Genomic DNA, 24419 nt, shown 5'->3' on the forward strand with positions numbered 1-24419 from the left:
GGCTGGTGATGAGGTTTAGTCAAGGGGACAGTTTACCTGGCAGTAGAACTTGATGTCTTCCATGCAAGGAAAGTTGTCATAGGTTACTTAATAACCAAATTATTTAATAATCTTGAGATTCTTTGAATTTTTCTAGTTAAAACACTCTACCTTGCATAAACAAGGAAATTTTTGAGGCTGTGTCAGATAGGGAAGTGTGAGGGAGAAAGGCTTAAAAATATTCCATACAATTGTAAATCCTTGTAACGAATGCTGTTTCAGATATATCTTTATTTTTAGGTGAAGATACAGTTCTCAGAAAATTGTGATCAGTCCTGTTGGGGTCCATTACACAAAACAGTTTACTCTAAATATTGACATACAATGAGCTTGACCACAGAAGGACATGAAGTCTGTGAGCACAAGCCCAACTTTCCTGAGCTGGGACCCCTGCTCACACAGCTAGATTGAGTCCGGCTCTGGATTTTCTGTGTCTGGTGAAATTAATTACAGATACTTTAAATATACTCTCCGGCAGCGAGAATTTTTTGTGGCTGTATAAGCATCTGTGCCACTCCTGTGTCACCAGGCTATGCTCACTTCTAGCGTGATCCCATGACTGCACTGGAAGCTGAAGTTTCATTTTCATTTCCCTCCACCCTCTTGACTCAAGGCTCAGTGTCTAAGTTGAGGACAAGGTCACATCTCCCTATTAGTGATCAAGGTAAGGTCATTTTTCTTCTGCTGGACCTTTTTTAAGGATAAAGATCCTCCTGTTTGTGGAGAGAGGCTAAGTCCTAGGCACTGGTGCTAGTAACAAGGTCTTTAGTCTCTTTCCCTCAGTATCTGAATCACCGATGAAACGGCTGCTGGAGAAGTGATGGAGTCTGATAAGATCTAAATCCCAAGCTTTGGGTCTCTTGTTTTCTCTGATCAGGTCTGTCCCTGGAGGATCTCATCCCTATCCCTATTTACATCTAAGGCTCACCCCTGCCTTAGTGTAGAGCGGGATGGAGGTGCCAGGGCTGTGACTGCCGGTGTCCTGGTTTCGGCTGGGATAGAGTTAATTTTCTTTCTAGTAGCTGGTATAGTGTTGCAGTTTGGATTCAGTATGAGAAGAATGTTGATAACACACTGATGTTTTCGGTTGTTGCTGAGTCATGTTCATACTAAGTCAAGGATTTTTCAGCTTCTCATGCCCAGCCAGCAAGAAGGCTGGAGGGGCACAAGGAGTTGGGAGGGGACACATCCAGGACAGCTGACCCAAACTGGCCAAAGGGGTATTCCATACCATGTGATGTCACGTCCAGTATATAAACTGGGAGGCATTGGCCTGGGGGGATCACTGCTCAGGAACTAACTGGGCATCGGTTGGCGAGCGGTGAGCAATTGCATTGTGCATCACTTATTCTGTATATTCCAATTCCTTTATTAGTATATTGTCATTTTATTATTGTTATTATTATCATTATTATTTTCTTCCTTTCTGTTCTATTAAACTGTTCTTATCTCAACCCACGAGTTTTACCTTTTACATTCCGGTTCTCTCCCCCATCCCACTGTGGCAGGGGAGTGAGTGAGCGGCTGCATGGTGCTTAGCTGCTGGCTGGGGTTAAACCACGACAGCCGGTCATCCATGGGGTGCCCCAATCTTCAGTGTGTGGATGAATTTTTGTAAATATCTTGAGCAAGGACATGGAAAAAGAAGCAAAGAGTGAAATCTCCAGGTTTGCAATTTTTATTTCAGATATTTAAAAGCTGTGAGAGTTGCAAGGAACACCATAAAATGGAGTGAGTGGGAAAACAGATGATAGAAGTGCTTCAGTACGCTACATCTAGAGGAAAATAATGCAGACTGTCACACTGGACTGGCAGTTACAACCTAGGAAAGATATCTGGACATTTGCAGACAGCAAACTTGTTGACCTTGCTACCATGGGAGGCTGTGAAGGCAGACGGTACTAGCAAGGTCAAAAAGGTCTAGACATAGAAGGTCCAACAGGGCACTGTTCTGTTCTTCTATTATAATGTGAGGTCAAGATTGCCCCAGCAGAGAGTTCTTGGGGATTATTTATTTCCCAATATATATTTTGGTGATAACATGTGGTTGATATTTCTCTTTCTCTGCAATCAGGAGACAGAAGGGCTTTCAGATAGTACACTGCTAATCAGACCATAAACCAGATGTGGTATGAGATGGATTATCAGCCAAGAATCCACAAGAGAGAAATATTTATTTGGAATTATTTGAGGGCAAAACAACAATAAAAAGGGCTTAAAGCAATTTCTTCTATCTACCTCTGTTGCAATCCCCAAACCTGAAAATCTTCAAATCTCTTTGTGACACCAGGTTCAAGACCTGCATTCATAACGATTTTTTTTAAACTTTTTTTGCTATTTTTCACTTGTTTTTCCAGGTGCAGACCCAGGATATGCTCCTGCATGAATGTCAGGTTGTGTCCTTAGGAACTGGATGAATGTCAGGACAAAGTCCAGGAAGACCTAAAGAAAGCACGAGGACCACCCTTGTGAGCAGACACCAATGCTGTTAGTGAGATGCAATCGAGAGTAAATGTTTTAAATGGAGAAATATCTAAATGAGAGGTATACATGTCAGAGCTCATCAGTTTGCAGGTAACTGTTCTTCTAATAGTATTCCCTGCTCTGTCACAGTTCATTGGGTTTTCAAAGCCCCAGAAATGTGCTAGACACTTCTTATGCCTTATGTTTGCAGTGAAGAAGCCATGATGTGAGTTTCTCCCAGGAAAGAAAGTGGCAAGGTGGAGCTGGAGCATATGGCCCTGCTCCGCACAACATTCCCCTTCTCCCAAGGTTTATAGAGGAATAATACCAAAAAGTCCTGTTTTCTTACAGCTTCTCAGATACATTGGCATCCCCTGGGACAACAGAGCATCGTCACCATCTGTACATTAATTCTTACAATACTCCTAGGAAGGAGTGGAGAGAAAACCTTCTTTTGCTTTTACCAACATGGGGATGGGAAAGACTTTCTTGGGAACAGGTTGTTGAAGCAAGGAATCACATTCGTGTCTTCAGAGGCTCCACATGTGGATCACCATGCCACCCCTGAAAGGCTCTGCCCTGACCAACCTTCTGTGAGATCTTAGGCAAGTCATCTCATATGAAAGTTAGGAAAGGTTGTGCAGAGTCATTCCACATCTACTCTAGGGTGCTGTCTCTTACAACAGGCCAGATGTCCACAGAAAAGATTAAGAAAAAGACAGGCAGAGCCTCATATTTTCCTTGATACACTCTCTGAGCTTCCCACTGACACTTACTTCCAGAAATGGGATGGGTTTGTGTGTTTACCACCCTTCCAGGGTGTTTTCCTGGGAATTTGCCTGATCATTTTCAAATATTTGAACTGCCAGAAAGAGGATTGTGATCAATTTTTCTCATTGATCAGCAGAGAAAAGGACACACAGATGATGGTGCCAGAGTAGCTCAGATACCACTTCTATCACTGTCCCCAATAATTTAAATCTGCTGTAAGCATCAATTAGTTGCACAATTACCCAGCAAGGCAAGTTCAGCTGCCACTGGATCACGTGCAATACCCTAACAAGTCTCAGTGGATTCCTGGCCGTTCTCCCCTCCTCTGCTTGCTTCTCTCTGTGCCTCTATTTCCCTTTCCAGTTGGTGACTTCCCACTAGGGAAGGGCTTGTCCAGGTGCCAGATGGGATACAACAGAGACTACCAAATTCCAGTGCAAAGGAAGTCATGATTAATGAGGCATGGAGAGCTGTCTGTAAAAATCTCACTGTTCCAGCCTACAGTACATTTATTTACATGTTTACATAAGGAAAAAAAGCAAAATCCACTCTTTATCCATTTCCCCAGCAGGGTGAGGTCCCTACATTATACAGCTGAAGAAAGGTGGGGCAAAGCCATGCAAATGCAGCATATCTGGGTAGTATTAATTCCCCCATCTGAAAGAGCTGGGAGACCTGGAAGACCTTCTCACCTTGCTATTACCGGTACGCTTTTCATGGGTGCCTGATCTTGTGGCCATGTTGTTCTCTCAGCAGACCCTTTTCACCAGGTTTGTGCCAGTGGAAGATGAACAACTGCTTCTTAGTGTTTTGTGCATGGAAAATCAACAAAATTTTCTTTCCTTTGTATGAAATTTTCCCTGGGATATTGTCACTTATGTAAGAATAGGAGCTGTTTGCCGAATGGGATTTGGTCCCACAGCTTGCTTGCTTGCTAGCTTGCTTCCTTCCTTCCTTCCTTCCTTCATGTTTTTGAGATTTTAAATCATATTCCTGTACTCAAAACTGTTCTTGCAACTAAATCACTACACAAGACCTATCTCCTTTATACTGGTGAAATGGCTGATCAAATAAAGAACTGTTGTAATAAAAAGGGCCAATTAGTTTGTAGGGGGAAAGCCAGAGATTTCACTTATTTGTGGTGTGATTGCAACAGCTTTGGTCTAAATAATGTACCAGCCAGACTGATGAGTGTTTTGGGGCAGGAAGAGTGAGTGGAGGGGAAGGAGAAAGGGAAAGGCTTTATCTACCCTCTTCGGTGAGAACATCCATAGCAAAATTCCCTGGGGCGGCATCATGTCCATGTTGGCAAGTAAACCAGTGTAGGGGCAGAGGTACAGGACCATGGCTCTATTATATCAGCTAACCTGGGCACAGTTTGGGCCCAGACCAACTAGCACCGACCCAGACTATCCCTGGGCACAGCTGGGTGTTGGCATGGGCCAGGGATCATTCCCAATAGATAGTTTCAATTCAGCCACCTTGTTCTGGAGGGTGAAAGAGTTTAACAGTATGGATGTGGCCAGCGGTCCTAGTTGCCTTAAGAATGGTCCCCGTCATGTTTAGTTGCATGGTTGACACAAATCTCCTTCCCATCCTTCCTGTGGCAACCTCCTTCCATCCACTGTTGGACTGTCTCCACTGTCACCCATCACCAGACTCCATCAGCACACAGGAAGGTATGCCAAAATAACTTCTGGCCTACCAAAATTTCCCTGTTCATCATCTATCCTTCTGTCCCAACCCAATGGAAGGAGTTAGACAGAAAAGAAAACCCAGATTTTAAGGCTAAATATGTACCTATTCACAATCTGCTTCAGATGATATGACTAGGCAGCCCAGAGGTCTCTGCCTTGCAGGTCCTACCTAAAGAGCAGTGATCCATGGGGCTTGCCTATGAAGGGGTGACACATTTTTGCATTGATAAGGAATTAGGCTTTTTGCTCTATTTTTATAATTCCTTACCAAGGCCAAACCTTTACATATGCTTTTTGCACCAACACCCACAAAACCATACACATAGCCCCTCTGAAGGGCTGGAGATGAGGGTGAAGGGTGGGTGAAACTGTGGTTTATACCCCCAGCAAAGACGTGGGCATGAAAACCGTACAGAGGACTCTTGGGAAATGCAGCCCTTAATGCTTCTAGCAAGTCTTGGCATTTCCAAAGGTCATTTGCCTGGCAGTGTCTGGCTCATTACCCAGGAGGAATCCCATCCTCCGAGGGGGGGTTGAGGTGCTACCGTTAAAAGCATGGTTTCCCAGCAAAGTCATGCATGGGGGAGTGGGAGCTATTAGCCGTGGGTGGCTCTGTGGAGACCTTTATGCAGAAGGCTGGAAATGACCCTCCTAGCTGCTGCGGGGTTGGGTCCCTGCAAATGGCCTTGTTTTGTTTTGTGAACTTCAGCAGATGAAAATCAGATTGGCCTATGCCCTATCGGTGTGTCTGTGAACAAGGGAGTTAAAAAATTAACAACTTAGTGGCTTCCCTTTCCTCTTGAGGGACTCTTTCAGGCTGGCCTCTGCAGGAACTGCAGTATCGGTGCTGCTCCCAGCTAAGACTGGACCAAGCCTCATCCCCCAGCATGGGGACCAGAGTGGTGGGGAAGCATCATCCACGGATGGGGAGATGAAATAAGGAGAGAGGCAGAGAGCAGATTTACATGCTGCTCCCAGAGGCTCACCTGATAGATGTTTATCTCAAGGAGATATTTAAAGGCCAGAGACAGCAGGTATCAAGGAGACACTTAGAGTCCCATCTCTGACCCTAAGAAATGGTATAGTCATATACTGAGGTGTTTTCAACCCACAAAGGGTGCAGTTCCAGGAAGACAATTAACAGAAACTTGTCTTAAACTAGAAATTTGGAAGCAAACATTGTGGTGATGAAGGCACAAGGAGAGAGCTCTTAGTCCCCAGCCGGACACTGCCCCTTCTCTTCCCATCCCCAGCAGACATAGCCCACTGGGTGGTAGAAAGCAAATACTACATACACCTCCAGCCCCTGCATGCATTACACAATGTACTGATTAGTTCATTGGAAATTGATTAGGTACTTGATTACATCATGGTTTACGTAACCGGGTTTTGCCTGTGATATTGACCTCAGAAGATGTGAGCTGCTTTCCGGAAGGCTAGAAAAGAAGTAACTAAGTAAATGGAAGTAGCTGGGTATTTATTATCAAGGAGTCCTCCAGGTGGCTTGTTTTCTTTGTTCTTTAAAGGATTATATTTGAACTCATCTTTTATAACTCTATGGACATATTTTGTTTGTTAGATTAGTCATACATTTTCTTTTACTACTGCTTTAGGGGCACAGAGGACATAACATTCTCTATGCTGATTTTCAGCGTTGCTGTGTACAGATCTATTTAATGTTGACTAACTGTATGGATTGCAACATGAGGCCACATGTAATTGAGATCAAAGCAACCAAAAGTAGGTAATAATTGACTAGGTTCCCAGACCTCAGCATTGCAGCATCCCTGAACCTTAGGTGCAGAGAGGCTCCACAGCCTCCTCTTCTGCCCACCTCAGGTTTGTGCCTTTTCAGTGATGCTAGCAAGTCTCTTGCACATCAGGATTCTTTAACTGCTCTTTGCTGTACTTTTCTTCCTCTAAAAGGCTGACAGATTTTCTGTGATAGAGGACCATTCTAGCTATCACAAGCACAGTGAGGACTGATGGAAGAACCGAGGTAAAACATGCCTGATGCTCTTTGCTTTGAGCCCTGTGCACCCACGTAGCCCATGTGAAATGGCATAGAACACGCTACTGACAGGTCACGTGGGAATATTTTGCACTAGAGAAAGTGTATCTATTAGAGGATTTCCACTAATATAGCTGCATGGATGAAGCAACATCAGCCCTCATGTTCCCATTCTCATTGTGCCCTTCGCAAGACGATGCCAAAGGGTACCCCATGAGATGGTGAGTGAATAAATGGACATGGCAGCGGTTGAGACTACACGTAGATTTACAGACTGATGGTCTGAGCTGCTTCTTCCCTCAACTCTAAGTGATATGCCTATGTGTCGAGAGATGTAAGATGCAATGGAGAAGCAGGTGGGATGCCAGCTTCACCTGTAGCTATCCAGGCAGAGGTGCGAAGAGTGCACATCCCTTATCACCAGGTATCTGCAGTCAGCTGTGGGAGACAACCACCCCATTACTTACACTGCAAAGGAAAGAGCTATAAATTTGTTTGACATTGATTTCCCACATAGAAAACTGTAAAAGAAGATTAGCCAGCTACAAAAGTAGGAAAACCCAAATGTGTTTGTTAAAATTGCCCTGTGTGTACATAGTGATGATGATAAAATGAATGTAAGATTTCAGTCTCTGTTTTTTTTATCTTGTTTGCTAAGTCTTGGAAGTGTCAGACAAAGGGCACAATTGAGGAACATATTATTATCATAATTAATTAACTTATTGGTGACTAATGGAAGTTGAAGCACTGCAAACATAAATCACTCTGTGTATATTGTAAGGATTTGTGCCATAATTAGGAAAGCCAGGAGAATACTGAAATAAGTGCTAACGTGAACTTGGTTTTAATGGGACGTAAGCATATGCTTTCCTAAATAACCATGTACCTATGCAGTTTTAAAGGCATACTTATAGTTAAAATGGCAAAATCAAGTCCTAACCGTGTCCAAATACATGTACCCTATTATAAATAACCATTCTGAAAAGTATAATAGTTCTTAGACTCTAAAAAACCATTTTATTAGCCATTAGCTGTTAAGCTGTGCTTAAGAGAACATCTTTGAGAAAATGTTTAGGCAAAAAGCAATCAACACCATATATGGTGCTTGTTATGAAATATTATGGGGGGTAGCTTGTCAACCAAGAAGGGAAGAAGAGAAGAAAAACACCCGCTTTGCAGAAGACCAAGAAATCTACTCAGTCATTGCGTGCTCATTTATCAGGATGAGGTGATATTTGCAAGGGTTGGCCCCGCTCAACATTTCAGATTTTGCTTGCAATATCACCTTTGGAAAGCGGTGCTGCTAGGGCAAAATTCAGCAAAATTGGATTGCAGACATCAAAACATAAATATCTATTCATACCTTACAGATTCACAAAATTGCCTATTAGGAAACAAGGAGAAATAAAGAGAGCACCATTCTGAGACACTGCGTCCTTCGTGATCATCCAGAGATCTGCTGATGTACCAAGTCCTTCTTTTGCATTTAGCTGTTGGAGCACAGGTAAGGGAACTTCTACTATTATAAGCTGCTCATCTCTTCCTGATCTCAAAGGCAAAATTAAATGTCTTTTGAGTGCCGTGTGTGTCTTCCATTCCTCTTATTTGCTACCAATATTCTCATGGAACCTTTTATGTCTTATTTGCTTTGCAGTATTCTTGCATAAGGTGTTAAGTAAAGTCCCTCCAACACCTAATTGCTCAGAGAGCTTGATTTCTCTGGGGTAGGTACCTACAACTCCTTCAGTTCCCAGCTCATGTCTGGAAGTTAATGGTCAACAGAAATCTCCAGGACTCCTTCCTGGCCCCGACTACCGTGGGACACAGCTCCACACACACCGTCATGTTCCAGCCCCAGGTCACTGCTGTGCTGCACAAATTGCTCTGCTCCTCGGGTGTTTTATACAAGTTTGGCCTGGTTTTAAGCAACCAGCTTGCACCTGTCTTTGTTTTTACTAGGAGCCAAAGTCACGGAATTTTCCTGTTGCTCTGAATGACATTTTCAGGCTGTCTGTGCTAGCGGGGCTTAAAATGTTGCTCACTTTCCTAAAGGACTGTTTTCCTTCTGCAAGAAATAAGGTTGTTCAGCAAAATCTGTGAATGCTATGGCAATTTTTATCACTGTAATTTAAACAATTTGACTCTGATAATAGATTTATTCTGTTCCACAGGTGGGAAAAAGCCCTGAAAACAAGCAGATCTTGTTCAAATCCTTTATGTCGTAGCAAAGAGTATTCACCCCCTTCCCCAGTGCCACATTCTGATTTTATTTTGGGAAAACATGACTCTTCCCTAACATGAACTTCTTTAGGGAGCAATGAGTGCTCAAAAAGCACACTTCCATTTGCAAAATGTCACAATGTCATTGTCCTGTCTATGTGAAAGACAAGTGGGGGAAATTCACATTTCAATGGATCTTCATAAAAACAAAAGGGTTTTGTTTCCTGATTTCTTTGCATTCATGTTGCAGATCAGGTGTCTGTCTCTCTGTCAGGGTGTCCCACTGACAACTCCTTGAAAGAGAAAAGAGAGGAGTGACAAATCAGCTCTACTCTCCATTAGAAATAAGGAAAGCTGGAGAGTTGCTGGCAAAAAAAGAGATAATTTCCAAGGCAAGGGTACAAAAAAGGACATTCTGGAGTGCTTGGCATTTCCTGGTTAATTAGATTTTATGGGTGGAAGAGGGAAATTAGTGTTTATCTTACTGCATAAACACTTCAGTAACTCACCTTGTTGCTACTTTCTCAGCTGCTTAAGCTTGCCTGTTAGTATGTAGATTAAACACAAACATCAGTAACGTTTTCATCCTATGAATAAGTCTTAGAACAAAAATACCATTAACTCTGAGTTAAGTATAAGAAACAAGGTAATAAGGAAGCAAACCGCTGAACCAGAATGCCAGAGCTAGGAACTGCAGAAATGCCTGGGCTTTGACAGAGATTAACCTGTTTATTATGTGTGACGGTATTTGGCCAAGGCAGGATTCCCATGGGTGCAAAGCTGTTGCAGTTGTTTAACACCTAGAAGCCCAGGATTTCTGAAGAAGGACCTTCAGTGCTTTGATCCCCTAACCAATGCTTCTAAGAAAATTCACAGCCATGGACATCATGCTCTGAAGTGAAGCTCCAGAAGATGTTGCACTTTGAGGCATTAAGTCTGCTGAGATTCTTATGGAATCAGCCCGTTCTCCCAACCTTTTGGGGCAATATGAGGGGAAACAAAAGAGGACGTCAAAAGTTGGTGAAAATGCAAAGCACTCCAGGTGGCATATAAGTGAGAATTAAAGGAGGGAGAGTGCTTTGTATCAGCCCTCTGCAGTGGATGTCCTGAAACCTGCTTAAAAAGTGACAAAGCAAAGTTGCATCATCTCAAATCTTTCCCAATGCTTTCGTCTGCCTTTGACATCATCCACCTGGTGACAGGGATGGGGACACAGAGACAAAATGTTGCGTGACTTGTTGGTGAGTGACGGACCCAGGGTCAACGCTGGGACCAGATTCCAATGGTGGCTGACTCCCAAGCCCTCTGCCTGACCCATCCTCGTGCCCGTGTTGGAAGGAGGTCTGCAAAAAGCCGTGCAAATTGATGCAGCTCGGTGGAGCTTGGCTGATGGTCACATTATATAACTGACACGGTCAGTGGAAGTTCACCCTTGGGGATTGCAACACGTTCACTGCACATTTCGTTGCAACCTGTGATAAGGGGGATAACCAGTCTGCTTTCCAGAAGGTTGGTTGCAGTTACTTATTGACAAAGCACTCAGCCGTCAAACTTGCACAATCCCACGGGCCCTATAAATACGAGGTGCCTTTCCCAGCCTCTTCCTCAAACAGACTTCATCCTTCGTTGGTCTTTCAGGCGTTTTGCAGGAGCACACAGTTCACAAACGACTGGCAGCCATGAGGATCCTCTACCTGCTCTTTGCTGTTCTCTTCCTCCTTTTCCAGGCTGCTCCAGGTGAGAAGCACAGTAAATCCTACTAAGAATGAAAGGGCTTGTGGCAGTGCGTGCATAGGAGGAAAAAAGCAAACATCAACTGGCAGGCAAAATCTGACGCTGTCAGGATGGCGCTATGTAGTGGATGGGACCAAGAACATCTGTGCACTCTTCCTTAAAAAAGCAATACATGATTTATTGCATATTTATTGTTCATCATTTTAGACTGAAAACTGAGATTTTAATGTCTTCCACTTCCCACAGGTTCCGCAGATCCTATTTTTGCTGACACCGCAGAGTGCAGGAGCCAGGGAAATTTCTGCCGTGTTGGGGCATGCCCACCCACCTTCGCTGCCTCGGGGTCGTGCCACGGGGGGCTGCTGAAATGCTGTTCGAAGTAAGTGCCGCAGGACTGAAGGGCATCAGAGGGCATTTTTGTCCTGCCGTTTTATCTACCGTTTCTTTGAATAATATGCACAACTCCATGGGGCTTGCAGGGCAACCATTTGTGAGAAAGTGCAGATAGAGGGTGAGCGTGTATACATTGTGGGTGTGTGCTTAAGGAGACAATTCATTTTGATGGAAGTTATATATGAGAGTAAAAGTTCAGGAGGCTCAAAATTTCCCAGAATTCAGTATTTTTCACTTTATTTTAAATTTTGATAGGGGAAAAAAAAAGAAGTTTTTTCAAGAAATTATTAGGAAAATATATCACAGTATTTTCACCCATTGGGAGAAACAATGTGTCATCCCTTCCTCTGTGCTTTTCATTTCCAACATAACCTAGAAAACTGAATTTTAAAGGAGGAAGAGTGTTCACAGAACTCTGCTTCCCATTCTTTTCCCATCTCTCCCTTCTTCCACCACTGTGCGCCTTGTAGAGAAGGTGAAGAATAATGAATTTGTTAGTGATTGTGGACAACTGGGTGTGCATTTCACTTTTGAGTTTGGAGACCAGTTTGGAGTTTCTCTGATAGCAAAATCTTAAAGTTTTGAACATGCTTTTGGGGAATGCACTTTAGCTTAGGATAAAACATATTCCTTGGGCATTTAATCCTTACAATAGTTCAGCTGATGGCCATGTGATGATAATTGCCAGCTGCAGTGAATGTCTATCACATACACTCGATTCAGTGGCAAATTAGGGGAGGTTCCCCTGTCTTTTGACAAAAAGGACAGTTGTGATGACATAACTCATGCTGGCAGGAGATGTTCAGGTAGATCCTCAGCCATTGATGTGGCCGGACAGAGCCCGGTTCAAAATAAAGGAGGGACTCAGATTCGTATTTTCTGAGTTTTTCCAGGGCTCCTTATTCTGTTACTTACAGACTTGCCAGAGTTTGAAGGTTCCCAGAAACTGAAGAAAGTGCGATGAGATGGCTCTAGGGAAGAAGTTTCATAGCATTTGTTCAGCTTATGGGGATCCTCAGTCAGGCAGTGGTTTCAGGAAACCCAAGTGATACCAATATTAGGACATGTTCACTGTCGTGAGGTTAATGATACTAAAGAAGCATCCACTTAGGAATTCAGGAAAATATAAGTTACAGGAGCAGCCTACTATTAAGTGATTTCACAAAGGAATGACTCAATCCCTCAATCTCTGTGAACAATCATTCTTTTTAGGAAGCAATTTCTACTGATAGCAAATAGACTGGTGGGAGCAATGGCAGATCTCCAACATCAAATTTCTATAAGAACATCTGTTAGGCCTGAACCAAAGAGAATTGGGGCTGGGAAAAGAACAAGACCTCTCGAGTTTGGTTCCAGGTGTATTTTTTTCTACAGAAATACTCTTTCTTGGAAGAATGTACCCGAACGTGATACTGATGGATGCTAATGTTCAAGATTAAAACTCTTCCTATTGTGTTGTTAGATTTTCAGCTGGGTTGATCAATACCGCGGTAGAAGTTGAAACCAACAGGGCATTCTGAGGCACAATATAGATTTTTTCCAGCTGAGGATTCAACCTACTGAGTTGCTTGAAAAGAAATCTTTGAAATTGGACACAAAGAGCTTGAATCAGTAAGCTACACTGAGATGCTTAGTGGCATTTGAGGTACCTTGGAGTATTTAAACCATATATATACAGTCTGGCTGAGATAGCTCATAACCTATGGGAAAATATTGTTTTCCAGAAAAGATGGCTGGAGTCCAAGCAGATACCCCAGAGCTCTCTTCAAATGGCACTAGACCTGTGTGATTCAGTAACTAAATCAAATCCCCATCTTTATTTTGGGGTAAGCTGAATCAAAATTTTATTATCAGTGGTAATACAACTAGTTTGCCAGTGACCATAGTTCTTGTGGACTGTATGTCTGCAGACCTAGACACCCAGCACATATAGGGACCCTTCCATGGAGGCATTTAAATGTAGGTTTTTAAACCTGCAGGCTGAACCCACCCTGTCCATTTGTTCTGAAAGGTAATTAGCAGGTATCAAGGCTTTTAGAGACTGAGTTTAGATCACACTTCAGCCAAATAACAAGACCCTTTGTATCCTTACAGGATTTTGGCAGAGTAAGAAGACAAGGCTTTCCTGGGTCAGTGCCCTTGTACCAGCAACATTTCCACTGCCTTGAGGAGGTGATTTTGATGGATTCCTCCTCTGTCTAAACCCTCCTACAAATGAGCATTAAAAGAAGCTTCCGGAGGGCACGTCCTGTTAGCACACCGCTTCTGGAGATCCAGGTTTTTCCTCACTGAAGCCACTCCCTTTTTTGCTTTTAATACACAAGCCACTTTGGCACCTTGGCCACCTATTCCAGCCTACCTCACAGGGATGTTTGGATGTTCAATCAGTTCAGGTTCATGCAGCTCTTGGAAGATGTGAAGCAATATATATATTATTATTTTATTCACACACAAAAATAAATGTCTTCTTAAACCAGCAACTGTGAACACTTATTGCTACTAACAGTGATATTCTCTGTGGCTTTGAATCAAGGCTTGCTGAGTCATGCAATCTTTTCAAAGAAATAAGTCCATGCAGTCTCACATATTGCCAAGTGATTTGAAAAATCACTACTTTTGGTAGTGAGTGAGTGGACGACAAAATGGCAATCAAGAAACACCTCCAGTATTGCAAACTTTACATATATATATACACACATATTCCTGACTTCATAAACACAGTGATGGGATCTGAACTATCTCTACCCAGAAACAAGATTTGGGGTCATATATAGACTGTTTTTGAAAACATCAGACCTGTGTTCAGTAGTGGTGACAAAAGTAAATTAAATGGCCTGGTTTATTCAGTAGTACACATACAGTCATGAGCTCTATAGTGCTAAAAAGGCAAAAGCAAGGTGGTTTTCATCGTTTCCTCCAAAAGTTGCAGATGCACAATCAATTTCTTTTCTCCCATCACAACTAGTCATGGAGGCAAGAAGTCCGTTTTTTTGAGTAAATTTCCTACATCTGTCTTGAAAGGATGTTAGGGCAACACAGGGCTGATTTCATCCAGGTGTATCAGAAAGAGACTAGGGGTTTCACCATGGCACTGAAGCCTGTTTTTAAGCAAATTAATTGATCCTCATGTCTCTGAATCTGGAGCTGTATCAAGCCAAAGAAAGAGATGCTTCTTCCCCACAGCTGTAGCCTTTTTTTTGTATCTAAAGAGTTTAAAAAGAACTCCAAGCAGAAACACAAAGCAAATACAGAAATCAGAAAAGGTCAAATTAACACAGAGGTTGTACAGCATTTTATTTCCCTCTTCTTGTCTCAACTTCCTCATTAAAAGCCTGACGATGCTGCTGTCTTCTTAGGCTGAAGAGGACAACGTGTCCAAATTTTCCCTGTTATTTTGCAAATATCCTGCACAATGTTTCTATAAGCTGTATTTGTGCAAGAATAAAAGATCTCTTGACTTCTGCAGCTTTGGATCTGTCAAATGAGGCTAGATCCCTTTCTTCTGAATCTACAACAGGACCATATTCTATAAGTGTTAAATGACACTGAAAAGCTACATGTTCCACCTACTTCTGTGGCTTCTTAGACAGAAAAGGCCTGAGGATACAGCAGCAACTTGTGTTTGAAGCTGCCTTGAGTAATCCACCTGACTGGAGTAATCTTATATTTATATTAGCAACTGAAAAGTCCAGGGACAGTTTTCTGGTGAAGTGGAAGACTACTCACCAGATCTCTTTGCCTCCAAAATAAGACTGTTGCATTCAAGATGTGTACCAAGAACTGTCCCGGGTCTGTGCTAACCCCTGAACCGTGCCCAAGATTTGTTCAGGAGATGGCAGACTGACCCACTCCTAAGCTACAACAAAGATCCTGATACCATTTAGACATCAGGCTAATCATTGAGCAAACATGTCTCACTGCCCATAAACTGCTCCCATTCAGCTTACTGCTTACAGATATGGATGATCTATTCTCCATCCCTCAAGTTCCTGCAAGAAAATCTCTGGTATTAGGTCCAGATAAAGTCAGGACACACTGTGCCTCAGATTACCTCCTTGTCCCAACAAAACGCATCTCTAGTGTTTAATTCATAGAGGTGTTACTCCAAGCAGAGTGGTCTCCACTTCTGTCTCTAGATGCTGGACCTCACATCCATCAAGGTCTTTTGTTTCACCCAAGAAGCCACCCTCACTACCACATGTGGGTAACTTTCAGGCTCATTGTCCCATTTTTGCCCAATTTCTATGGAGCCCCTTGAGTCCCCATCTCACCTCTATACTCCCCATGTCTCCTGAGTGGAGCCTGGGGTTGGCCTCATATCGGACGGCTCACACAGTCTCCTGTGTCGCTCGCTCGACAGGGACCTGCTTCTCCTGCACCAGTTTGCTGGCTTTTCTCTCTCATGCACTGACCACTGAGAGTTCTTCCTAAGAAGTTCCTCATCCCATGTCTATTGAGAACTTCCCTCCTAGGAAACCTTCTTTTTTTCTCTTGCATAGCTAGCAGGAAGGCAGCTGGACCCAAATTCTTTGACAGTGCAACTCAAGCTATGGTACAAGCCAGATGGTAGAAAAGAGATCTCTTGATTGATGCACACCTTCCAAAGCTAATGCAGGACCTCAGAAAATCTCCTTGATCACTTGAGGAATAAAACAGTTTTCAAAATGATTGTGATAGGGACTTTCCAAAAATTTGCTGATCAGTGACTTCTTCCCCTCACAGCTCTCTTCCATGGCAGCGACCCAGACTGGAGATGGTCCTACAGCTGATCTTGGACAGGCACCTCTGTCACTAGGACTGGAGATCCCCTGCTGAAACCTAGTTTCATGCATGAACAGCCTCTATCAAGAGCTCCCCGAAGGGTAACGAACATCGTGTACCTTCCGCCCACAGACATCTTCATTGTGTCTGCAAATGTCTGTGCCTCTCACCGTCATTTTTTCCTTGCACTTAACTTTGGGACAGGGGAACTCAACACCACTGCTTGCTGCCACATGTTTTTTTTTTTACTCCTAGAGCATAGGAAATTTCCACTAAATTAATCCTCCCCTTCTGTTCTGGCAGATTACTTGCCCATCAGTTGTAATCAAAAGTAGGCTCTCTGCTTCAGGTCCAAAGACATTTGCACTCCTTGCTGCGCAGCCCAAAAAACAGACCACAAGTGCCAATTTCCCAAGCTGAAAAGGCAAACAACAAACCAACAAGCCCCTGAAGGAACAGTGTGCCAAAAAGATGAGTTTACTCTTTCTGGGTGACGAATTACCATTTCTTCACAAGGACAGGTCCCATACAAAATCCCCCACCCACTCCTTTGCTTCCAGGTCAAATATTAATTCTGACAGTCACCTCAAGATCAACTGCTTCCCATCAGTAACAGCCTTACTGTTTTCTCTGCACATGGGCAACTGTTTGCCAGCATCTTCTCCTGGTGCTCAAAGAGAAGGGGGAAGTGGAGCACCTTGCCCAGGATCCCTTTCCCCAGTACCAAGCAGGTTTTAAGGGGGCTGTTATCACCCCAGGTGTATTTATCTTTCCATGGAGGGAGTCTGGACCCGGGACAAGCATTGCTGTCACTCTCCAGCTGGAGCTGGAGGAGGGAGGTGAGGAGGATGGAGCTGTTCCCTTTTTCCTTCCCTCTCCCCGACGTTGTTTGGTTCCAAAGAGCATTGAACAACATGTGATGGCATGGGCTGACCGTGGCAGGGTTTGCTCAGCAGCCTCACTCCCCAAAACAAACACCCCTGCCCCTCGTGCCGCCTGGGACAGGCAGGAGGAGAATTATGCAAGGAGCAGACAAGCACATTTTCCTTCTCCATTAAATCCTGTTATTTTCGCAAGCAAACTTCACCCTTGACGGTTTCCTTATGGATGGCCATGTTTTATGACCATGGACTGCCCCTTTCTTTACCTCTTTTTGGCGACGTTTTCAGAAATGAAGCTGAGGGGGTGTGTGGATGGGGTGCCTGTCTGAAATCTTGAGCAGGTGCAGAGCGGTTTGGGTTGTGGGGTTGCATCTATGTCCTAGCTTACAGATCAGAAATCAGACAGCTGGCCAATGTTCCCTATGGCTTGCTTAAAATAAATTTCTAGCACACACACAGACACAGAGTGTTTTAACATAAAAGACTGACTCCTCAAAACTTCTTTTCCCATGTTCAGCAGGAAAACAGAGGAGAGATGACAGAGGATTCCTTCGACATCCCCTGCCTGAAGTAAAAGAAGGAGGCAACACAGAACAGAACGCAACGAGGTGCAGATGATTTCACCTCCTGTACCCCTCCTCTCCAGGGGTGGGGTTGGTGAAGACACCAAACGTAAACCCAACAGCCCATTTAAGAGCCTGCGCCTCTGCCTCAACAATGTGTGTGAAAATACATGGCCTTTCCCTAGACCACCACTGCCCACCCCAGTTCTCCCTGGCAGAGGTCTGAAGCTCCATTTTCTCATCACGTTCCCCAAGAACGTCATCACAGCAACCCAAAACTGGAAGTCCAGGAGGTGCAAAGAGAGGGAGATGTGGGCTTGATACCCCAAGCATCTTCTGGATGTTGTGCCCATCACATGAGACAGACAGAAATGAGGCTTCCCCTCCTCCCCTTGGACTTCAGGGGGCCATGGAGATGCTGCCAGTCCTGTCTGTCCTGCCAGCATTACATAATTGCCCAACCTGCCGAGCAGGGAAAAATGTTCACGAACCATGGAGGGGAATCTGTCCTGCTTTGCCATCTGCGTCCTCTTGCCCCTCCTCAACTTCCTCATTTGCCCTGTGCTGTAAAGAAGATTTTTACTTGTTTCTAAAATCCTAGTCCTGACATAGCAAGCTAATGTGATTTTTTCACAAACTGAAGCACCTGCTTTATGCCCTACACCCAATTTGTAGCAGCCTGTTTACCAGACACAGACCTCTCTGCCCTCTGCATGCAGACATAGTTCACCTCCTGCCGTTATTCTCCATCGCTTCAGTTTGCTGCTCTCACTGAAGCAGTAAAAAATTAAGCACCCTCATGACTTGATTTCATTAATGATTCTTGGCTTATACTGTTTGTCTGAAAAAAAACCCCTCGCTTGCTGTTCTCATATTTGTCAGGAGTGGCATTGCTTGGAGACAAGCACAAGTATTTAGTACAAAGCTCTGGTGACACATCCTCTGGTCCATCTTATACATCACTGGTCCTTCATGTGCATGAAAAAATTTCAGATTTTTTTTTGAGATCCAGAAAAAGGTTACAAGGTGATAGAGGATGTGGAGACATCACAAGCAAGTAGACTTGGTATGTTGAATCTGCGAAATCAGAAAGAGAGAGTCTCTTCATAACCACATCAGGAAGGTGACTAGCAGCAAGGGAAAATTTTATTAAACCAAAGTCATTTTGGGCAAAGAATGAGTAGGTTTAAACTCCCCACAAAGGCTAGACTTCAGAAGACGGTTCAAACCATCAGAGTAGGATATGGGAATTCAGTGCCTGTAGCAGCAGTGAGCAACACGACCTCACCATTTTCAGGACAAAGCTTAGCTGATTGCTGAAAGGGAATTGGGATGCAGTCTCCTATGACACAGTGGTGTCCCTTCCAGTCCTTTCTGTCTAATGACTTCTTCAAGGTTTGCTACAAATCCATGGCTAAAGTCACAAATATAGGATGCAGAGAGTAACTGAGCTCTGAACCATGCTAGAAGAACATCTGGAAGACCGAAGCTACTACCGTGTCTGCCGATTTCATAGCCAGGAGGGGAAATACCCACAACCCTTCCACCCCTACCCTGCCTTCTTCAGTTTCAGCCCTACCACTCCGACCCAAGCAAGGACTGACGCTCTGATCCTTTCCTGCAGTCAAGGAGGAGGGTGTGTTGCCTCCTTGTTTCACACAGCCTTGCAGGCCAGCTGCCCTGCTATGCTCACTGTGCCTGGTGGCTGGAGGGAGGACAGGCTGTCACAAGACCATGGCCAAGAGCCATGGGGCATCAGCAGATCTGTGTGGTTTACAGTATTGCGGATCACAGGAACCCACCTCCCTCCTCCTCCAATCCTGTGTCCTCACCGGGTGCAGCCCCCCAGCTGGCACAGGGCCTGCAAGCACAGAGTGATTTGGCTGCTCAGGTCAGCTAGCGTGATTTGGTCATTGCTCAGGTCAGGCATCTTCAAATCTGTTAGGTTGCAACATCTTCATACATCACCAGTCTCTACAGTAACAGGGCAATGAACTCGCTGTTCTTCAGTCACTCCTCCACCCCCCTAGTTCTCTGCACTGCTCCATCCCAGAGCCTTTATAAGTAGAGGGACTAACCATCTTCTGCCTGGAACTTCAGCTTCTGTCCATCTTCGAGTATCTTCATACCTGCAAAGACTCTCCTACTACCAGCTGGCAGTCATGAGAATCCTTTTCTTCCTTGTTGCTGTTCTCTTCTTCCTCTTCCAGGCTGCTCCAGGTAAGATTGAAAATAGACGAGATGAAGGCTAAAAGGGGGCTTGTGCAGAGAAGTCCATTAGACCCCAGTGCTGAGGTTCAGATTACCTCTGTGCTCTTGGACTCCGTGAGTTTCATATTAGAAGTCCCCTTCCCTAGTCACAGTCTTAATCTTTAAGCTATTGAGTCGAGGTCCTTGATATAGTCTTCCTCATGGTCTCCTTCTAGCATCTTGCGTTCCAGTCACACGATGACATGGTGGAAAAAAAGGTGCTCCTGTGTATTGAGGCAATTCTTACGCTGATACTTAACATACAACCCTGCAATGTGAGAGCTTTCTCTTCTCACTTTCGCACCCACACCTCCTGACTGTGTATTTGAGATTAGTAGAGCTCCTATATTTTTGGAAAAAAAGTAGTTGTGACTATGGGTCTTTGCCTGAACTCTACACTGTCCATGTGCATTAAGTGGGTTTAGAGCACATGCATGGTTCCAGGCTGTTTGGGCAACTTCAGAGAAGTTTAACCTGTCTCCATCCTTGCTTTCATTTGCGGTGGACTCAAAATTGTACCTACTTTCCTAGAGCAGCAAACACCTGTCTATTCAAAGAAGAAACGTAGAACCACTTAAACCAAAAGCAGACACTGGTAGGAGCTTTAGACAAAGCCTGTACCATATGCTTCTGGATTGCTTTCTTGGACTTCTCCTATTTTATGCATCACAAAAAGTATCCTCTATTTCAAAACAATCTGTGACCTCTGAGATGGCTGCAGGGCTGGTGCAATTCCAGTAGAGTCTCTGGGAAAGGGCAACAAGTAAATTTATATCTCTTCATAAAGACTTACACACAGAAAAGACCCATAAGTCTATAGGGCTTTTTAATTTAGGAGACAAGGGAAACCAAGGTCTAATGATGTCTTTAAAACCAGCTGAGTGAAATTAACAACACACAATCCTCGGATAATATGTGATTAAGAGAAAAGCCTTGAGAACCACTAGGACAAATTGGTTGAAATGTGGTAGATCTAATTTAGAATAAAGCTTACATGCCTTTCAAATTAAGGATAGAGTCCAATATGATGAGGGGTGTGGATTGAGCTAGACACAGAAAGTACTGGGTCAGACGATGGGGTTTGTGCTTAGCAAGAAGTTGGGGCAGCTGATAAGGGCGTCTTCTGCCTTTTAAGTGCACAGATACGCAAGGCTCCAGGTGATATAAGAGATCCATTTAAATCATATAAAAATAACACAGTTTGAATCTGAAGCTGAACATCCCAGTGGGAACAAGTAATATCTAGCCTGGAAATACTCTGAACCTGAACTTTGGGCCAGCTTTTCAGCTGCGATAAGCCTGGGTAGATCCCCTGAAGGTGATGGAGCTGCAGTCTTTGCCACCACCTGAACATTTGGCCCTTCAGTTCTGAACATACCAGCATGGTAAAACCAGCATAGCATCTAGCTAAACCACATACAGTACTAGTGACAGCAGTCCCTGACTTTACTTTATGCTGTATATTTCAGTGTATAACACACTTTAGTTATAAAAATGTTAGTCCCATTGGTTTGGCTATGATTAAGATTTATCTTTTCTGAAGCTTTATGCCATCTGTGTTAGCCATACCATATTTTACACAGTAACACAGTGCACAGGTTTCCTGTGAGCATGCCACTCATGCTCACAATGCTCAATGCTTCCTGTGAGGAAGCTACTCCAAGTAGAAGATAAAGATTATGAGTCATAAATATGCTTTACATTTGCTGAAACTTGAACTGAAAGCCTGAAGAAATTCAGTTAGGACATTTTTATTTGAATATCATCACTTTTTATTCTGAGAGTAATGTGGGATTCATTTTAAAAATACATTATTCTGTGTTTCCTTTTTCATATAACGTAGTATTTCCGTGTGTATCTGGAACGACAAGCACATTTCTCCAGGAGAGATGCTAAGGAAGCAGACAGTTTTCTTCAGGTCACTATTAATCAGGCAGGCTGTTTTTCCAGGCTGTAATGGAGAGATGCCAGTTAATTTGCATTTCATAAGGATGTAAAGACCTTAAGAAGGTGTGATCAGGCTACCCCAATCACAAACCAGGCACTGTGGCAGGAAACCACATACCACACCAGGCAAAGCCGATGCTGCAACTCTCCAGTCCTCTGCCTTGACAAATGAATATGAATTTTCCCTTGGTTTTTTTTGCAGCTTACAGCCAAGAAGCTGCTGACACCTTAGCATGCCGGCAAAACCGGGGTTCCTGCTCATTTGTTGCATGCTCTGCTCCTCTGGTTGACATTGGGACCTGCCGTGGTGGGAAGCTGAAATGCTGCAAATGGTAAGATGAATTCCTCCAGAAAAATGCCTCTGCACCAAGAGCAAATAGACTTACTGGGCTTTTCCCCCTTTTGGGATGCACCAAGCCACCTTCTCCAGCTCCCTACATCCGCCAAAAAACTCTCTAATTGCTGGGGTTTACGGCTGGTAACAAAAAGGGAGAGCCTTGTGTCAAAAATGCCAGTCTGCTTTCTCTGAAAAACCACAGGGAGAAGTTGATGATGAGCAGGGAGGAACCTGCAGTTTGCACATCTAATATTGCTAATAACAGATCACGTATCACTAATAACTTCTTCCAGCATGAGTCTGGTACCAGGGCAGAATCAGCTCACGCTCAAACTCTGCCTCTACTAAGCAGGGTGGACACAACTGACTTGAGACAGTCAGCTCTGAGGACTCCCCCTCAAACCACACAAGCAGGAGCATGGAGCTTCGCACTACCAAAAAACCCCATCTTATCGGCACAGAATAACCATTAAGCAAGTCAGGAGTCATACCAAGGCTGCAGTTCTCCAGCTAGGTTACATCCTCCAGTGCAAAGTGCCAGATATTAAACCAAAGTGCCACAGGACATTTTCCACCCTCTAGGAATAAAGCATGATTTCAGCAGCAGCAGCGAGAAAGCGTCTGCATTTATAGGAGATATCCCATGCAGAGTGATGCTGTAATACGCCATGGTCCAGCTCTGCAGTTGGTGGTAGTTCATATCAAAGGAGCTGTAACAGATCTACCCCTTTTTGGACCCCATACATCTCTCTTTTATTATTTTTATTATTATTATTATTTGCATTTATATTTAAACTAATTGGGTTTCTGTGAAACATCATGCTGAAAGATGCAAAAAAAGTGAGAAGCCTTGTCACCCTTTTCATAGAAAAAGGGCATGGAGGGCATGGAGGAAAGTGAAAGGGTCAGCCACTTTCTCCAGTGCAGCTCTTTATTCCCAAGCTAGTTTCGTTCTTAAACTATACCCTGGCAGGTATTCTGGGTCAGCAGCAGCTGCAGCTGGATAGCTGTGGTGTGTGCTGAGTGGTAACATCCACATTGTCCATTTTATCTGGGCTGGTTTATGGCCAGAAACACAGGTCAGAGGTCCAGATCACAAGGATCTCTGGTAGTCTTTCACCCTGTATGTTACCTTATGCCTGTGGTAGTCTGAGACAGCCAAGTATAATTTATTTGTTTGGATGGAGATAGGTGGACTAGCTAAGCACCTGATTTTTCTTTGCAGGACACCCAGTTCCTAAAACTGACACCTCACTGACCACACAGACAAGAGCTCTTCGTATCTGAGACATCTCCCATTTTTGACATCAATGGATCCCAGCCTCGGTGCAAACCTGGGAGCCTTCCCATGGGGCTGAAGACCCTTAGGAGCACAAGAAGACCTGAGGAGGAGTTCTTGTACCCCGATAAAGAGATTTGCAGTTTCAATTCTAATAAAAGCAAGTTACTGTGAAACCACATTGCTGACATTTGCTTATGTATGTCAGGGTGGTTTTTGCTGTTCTTACTGTCTATAAAAATCAGCCTGTAAATGAAGTTTATTTAACTAAATTAAGTTAATTTAAGTGCATGTGTCATTGAGTCCTGTTAAATCGTCCTGCAGAGTGTCTGGGTTGCAGCAATTTGTGTGGCAACTTATTTATTAATAAATCACGAAACACGAGAGCCCATTCCCTCTTCCATCCCAGTCCAGGGCACCAGGCTGGGGTTCAGGAGACAGGCTCACTCCTCCACTCCTCTACAGGATTGCATCTGCTAGCCCAACCTGAAGTGCTGGGAATGGCAATGCAGAGAAAGCCCAGGGTGGCAGAAGGCCAACTTTAGGTCTTGAAACTGCCTCACCACATTCACATCGTTCTGCTCCTGATGCCTCTGTTTAGTCTAGACCAGCATCAGGATTTTACTTCTCTGGATCCTAAACTGGTTAAACTATTTATCACTGCACTATGCTGGCTGGAGGCAGTGGTTTGCAGATCCATCAGCCTGGAGTCTCGGCACCTGCTGTTACAAGGTACAGATGCATTCCCTGCTTCCTTTCCCCATCCCTAAGATCCCAGAGTGCTAAGACCAAAAGGTTTTGAGATAAGGGATGACTAAAAGTATCCATGCTCTCCATGCCATGAGCTGCTGTGGATGGGTTTAGGACTGCCACGGGCCCTGAACACGGCCAGTTTGTCCCAGATTTCTACTAGCCTAATCACAGTGGGTTTGGAGAAGTTATTCTTGGCTGTTACTGGTCAACCTAATAATGAATAGGACAAGGCCATATTCCTGTCCATATGTGGGTTTGGTTTCTTCTCCTCTTCTTGGGTAAGTTTACCATAAGGAACATCTCACATGGACCCCAGGTGA

At 44.0% G+C, this 24419-nt stretch overlaps 2 protein-coding genes across 2 annotated transcripts; both read left to right on the top strand.

The window, feature by feature from the left end:
• The first annotated feature begins 10782 nt into the window (after positions 1-10782).
• On the top strand, positions 10783-11318 carry LOC128152211 (gallinacin-10-like). Its single transcript, XM_052810315.1, has 2 exons — positions 10783-10938; positions 11182-11318. The coding sequence occupies exons 1-2, from the start codon at positions 10881-10883 to the stop codon at positions 11316-11318; spliced, it is 195 nt and encodes a 64-aa protein (XP_052666275.1). The 5' UTR covers positions 10783-10880.
• Positions 11319-19575: 8257 nt separating this feature from the next.
• LOC128152145 (gallinacin-9) lies at positions 19576-23525 on the top strand. The gene is made up of 3 exons (XM_052810217.1): positions 19576-19753; positions 21933-22062; positions 23293-23525. Exons 1-3 carry the CDS (start codon positions 19696-19698, stop codon positions 23306-23308), a joined length of 204 nt encoding a protein of 67 aa, XP_052666177.1. The 5' UTR covers positions 19576-19695; the 3' UTR covers positions 23309-23525.
• Positions 23526-24419: the final 894 nt, after the last annotated feature.

The sequence above is a fragment of the Harpia harpyja genome, chromosome 15 (assembly GCF_026419915.1).
Source record: "Harpia harpyja isolate bHarHar1 chromosome 15, bHarHar1 primary haplotype, whole genome shotgun sequence".
Lineage (NCBI taxonomy): Eukaryota > Metazoa > Chordata > Aves > Accipitriformes > Accipitridae > Harpia > Harpia harpyja.

Coding starts and splice junctions, on each gene's coding strand:
- LOC128152211 (XM_052810315.1), top strand. CDS start 10,881: ATGAGGATCCTCTACCTGCTCTTTGCTGTTCTCTTCCTCCTTTTCCAG. Junction 10,939..11,181: donor CCTTTTCCAGGCTGCTCCAG/GTGAGAAGCACA, acceptor CACTTCCCACAG/GTTCCGCAGATCCTATTTTT.
- LOC128152145 (XM_052810217.1), top strand. CDS start 19,696: ATGAGAATCCTTTTCTTCCTTGTTGCTGTTCTCTTCTTCCTCTTCCAG. Junction 19,754..21,932: donor CCTCTTCCAGGCTGCTCCAG/GTAAGATTGAAA, acceptor TTTTTTTTGCAG/CTTACAGCCAAGAAGCTGCT.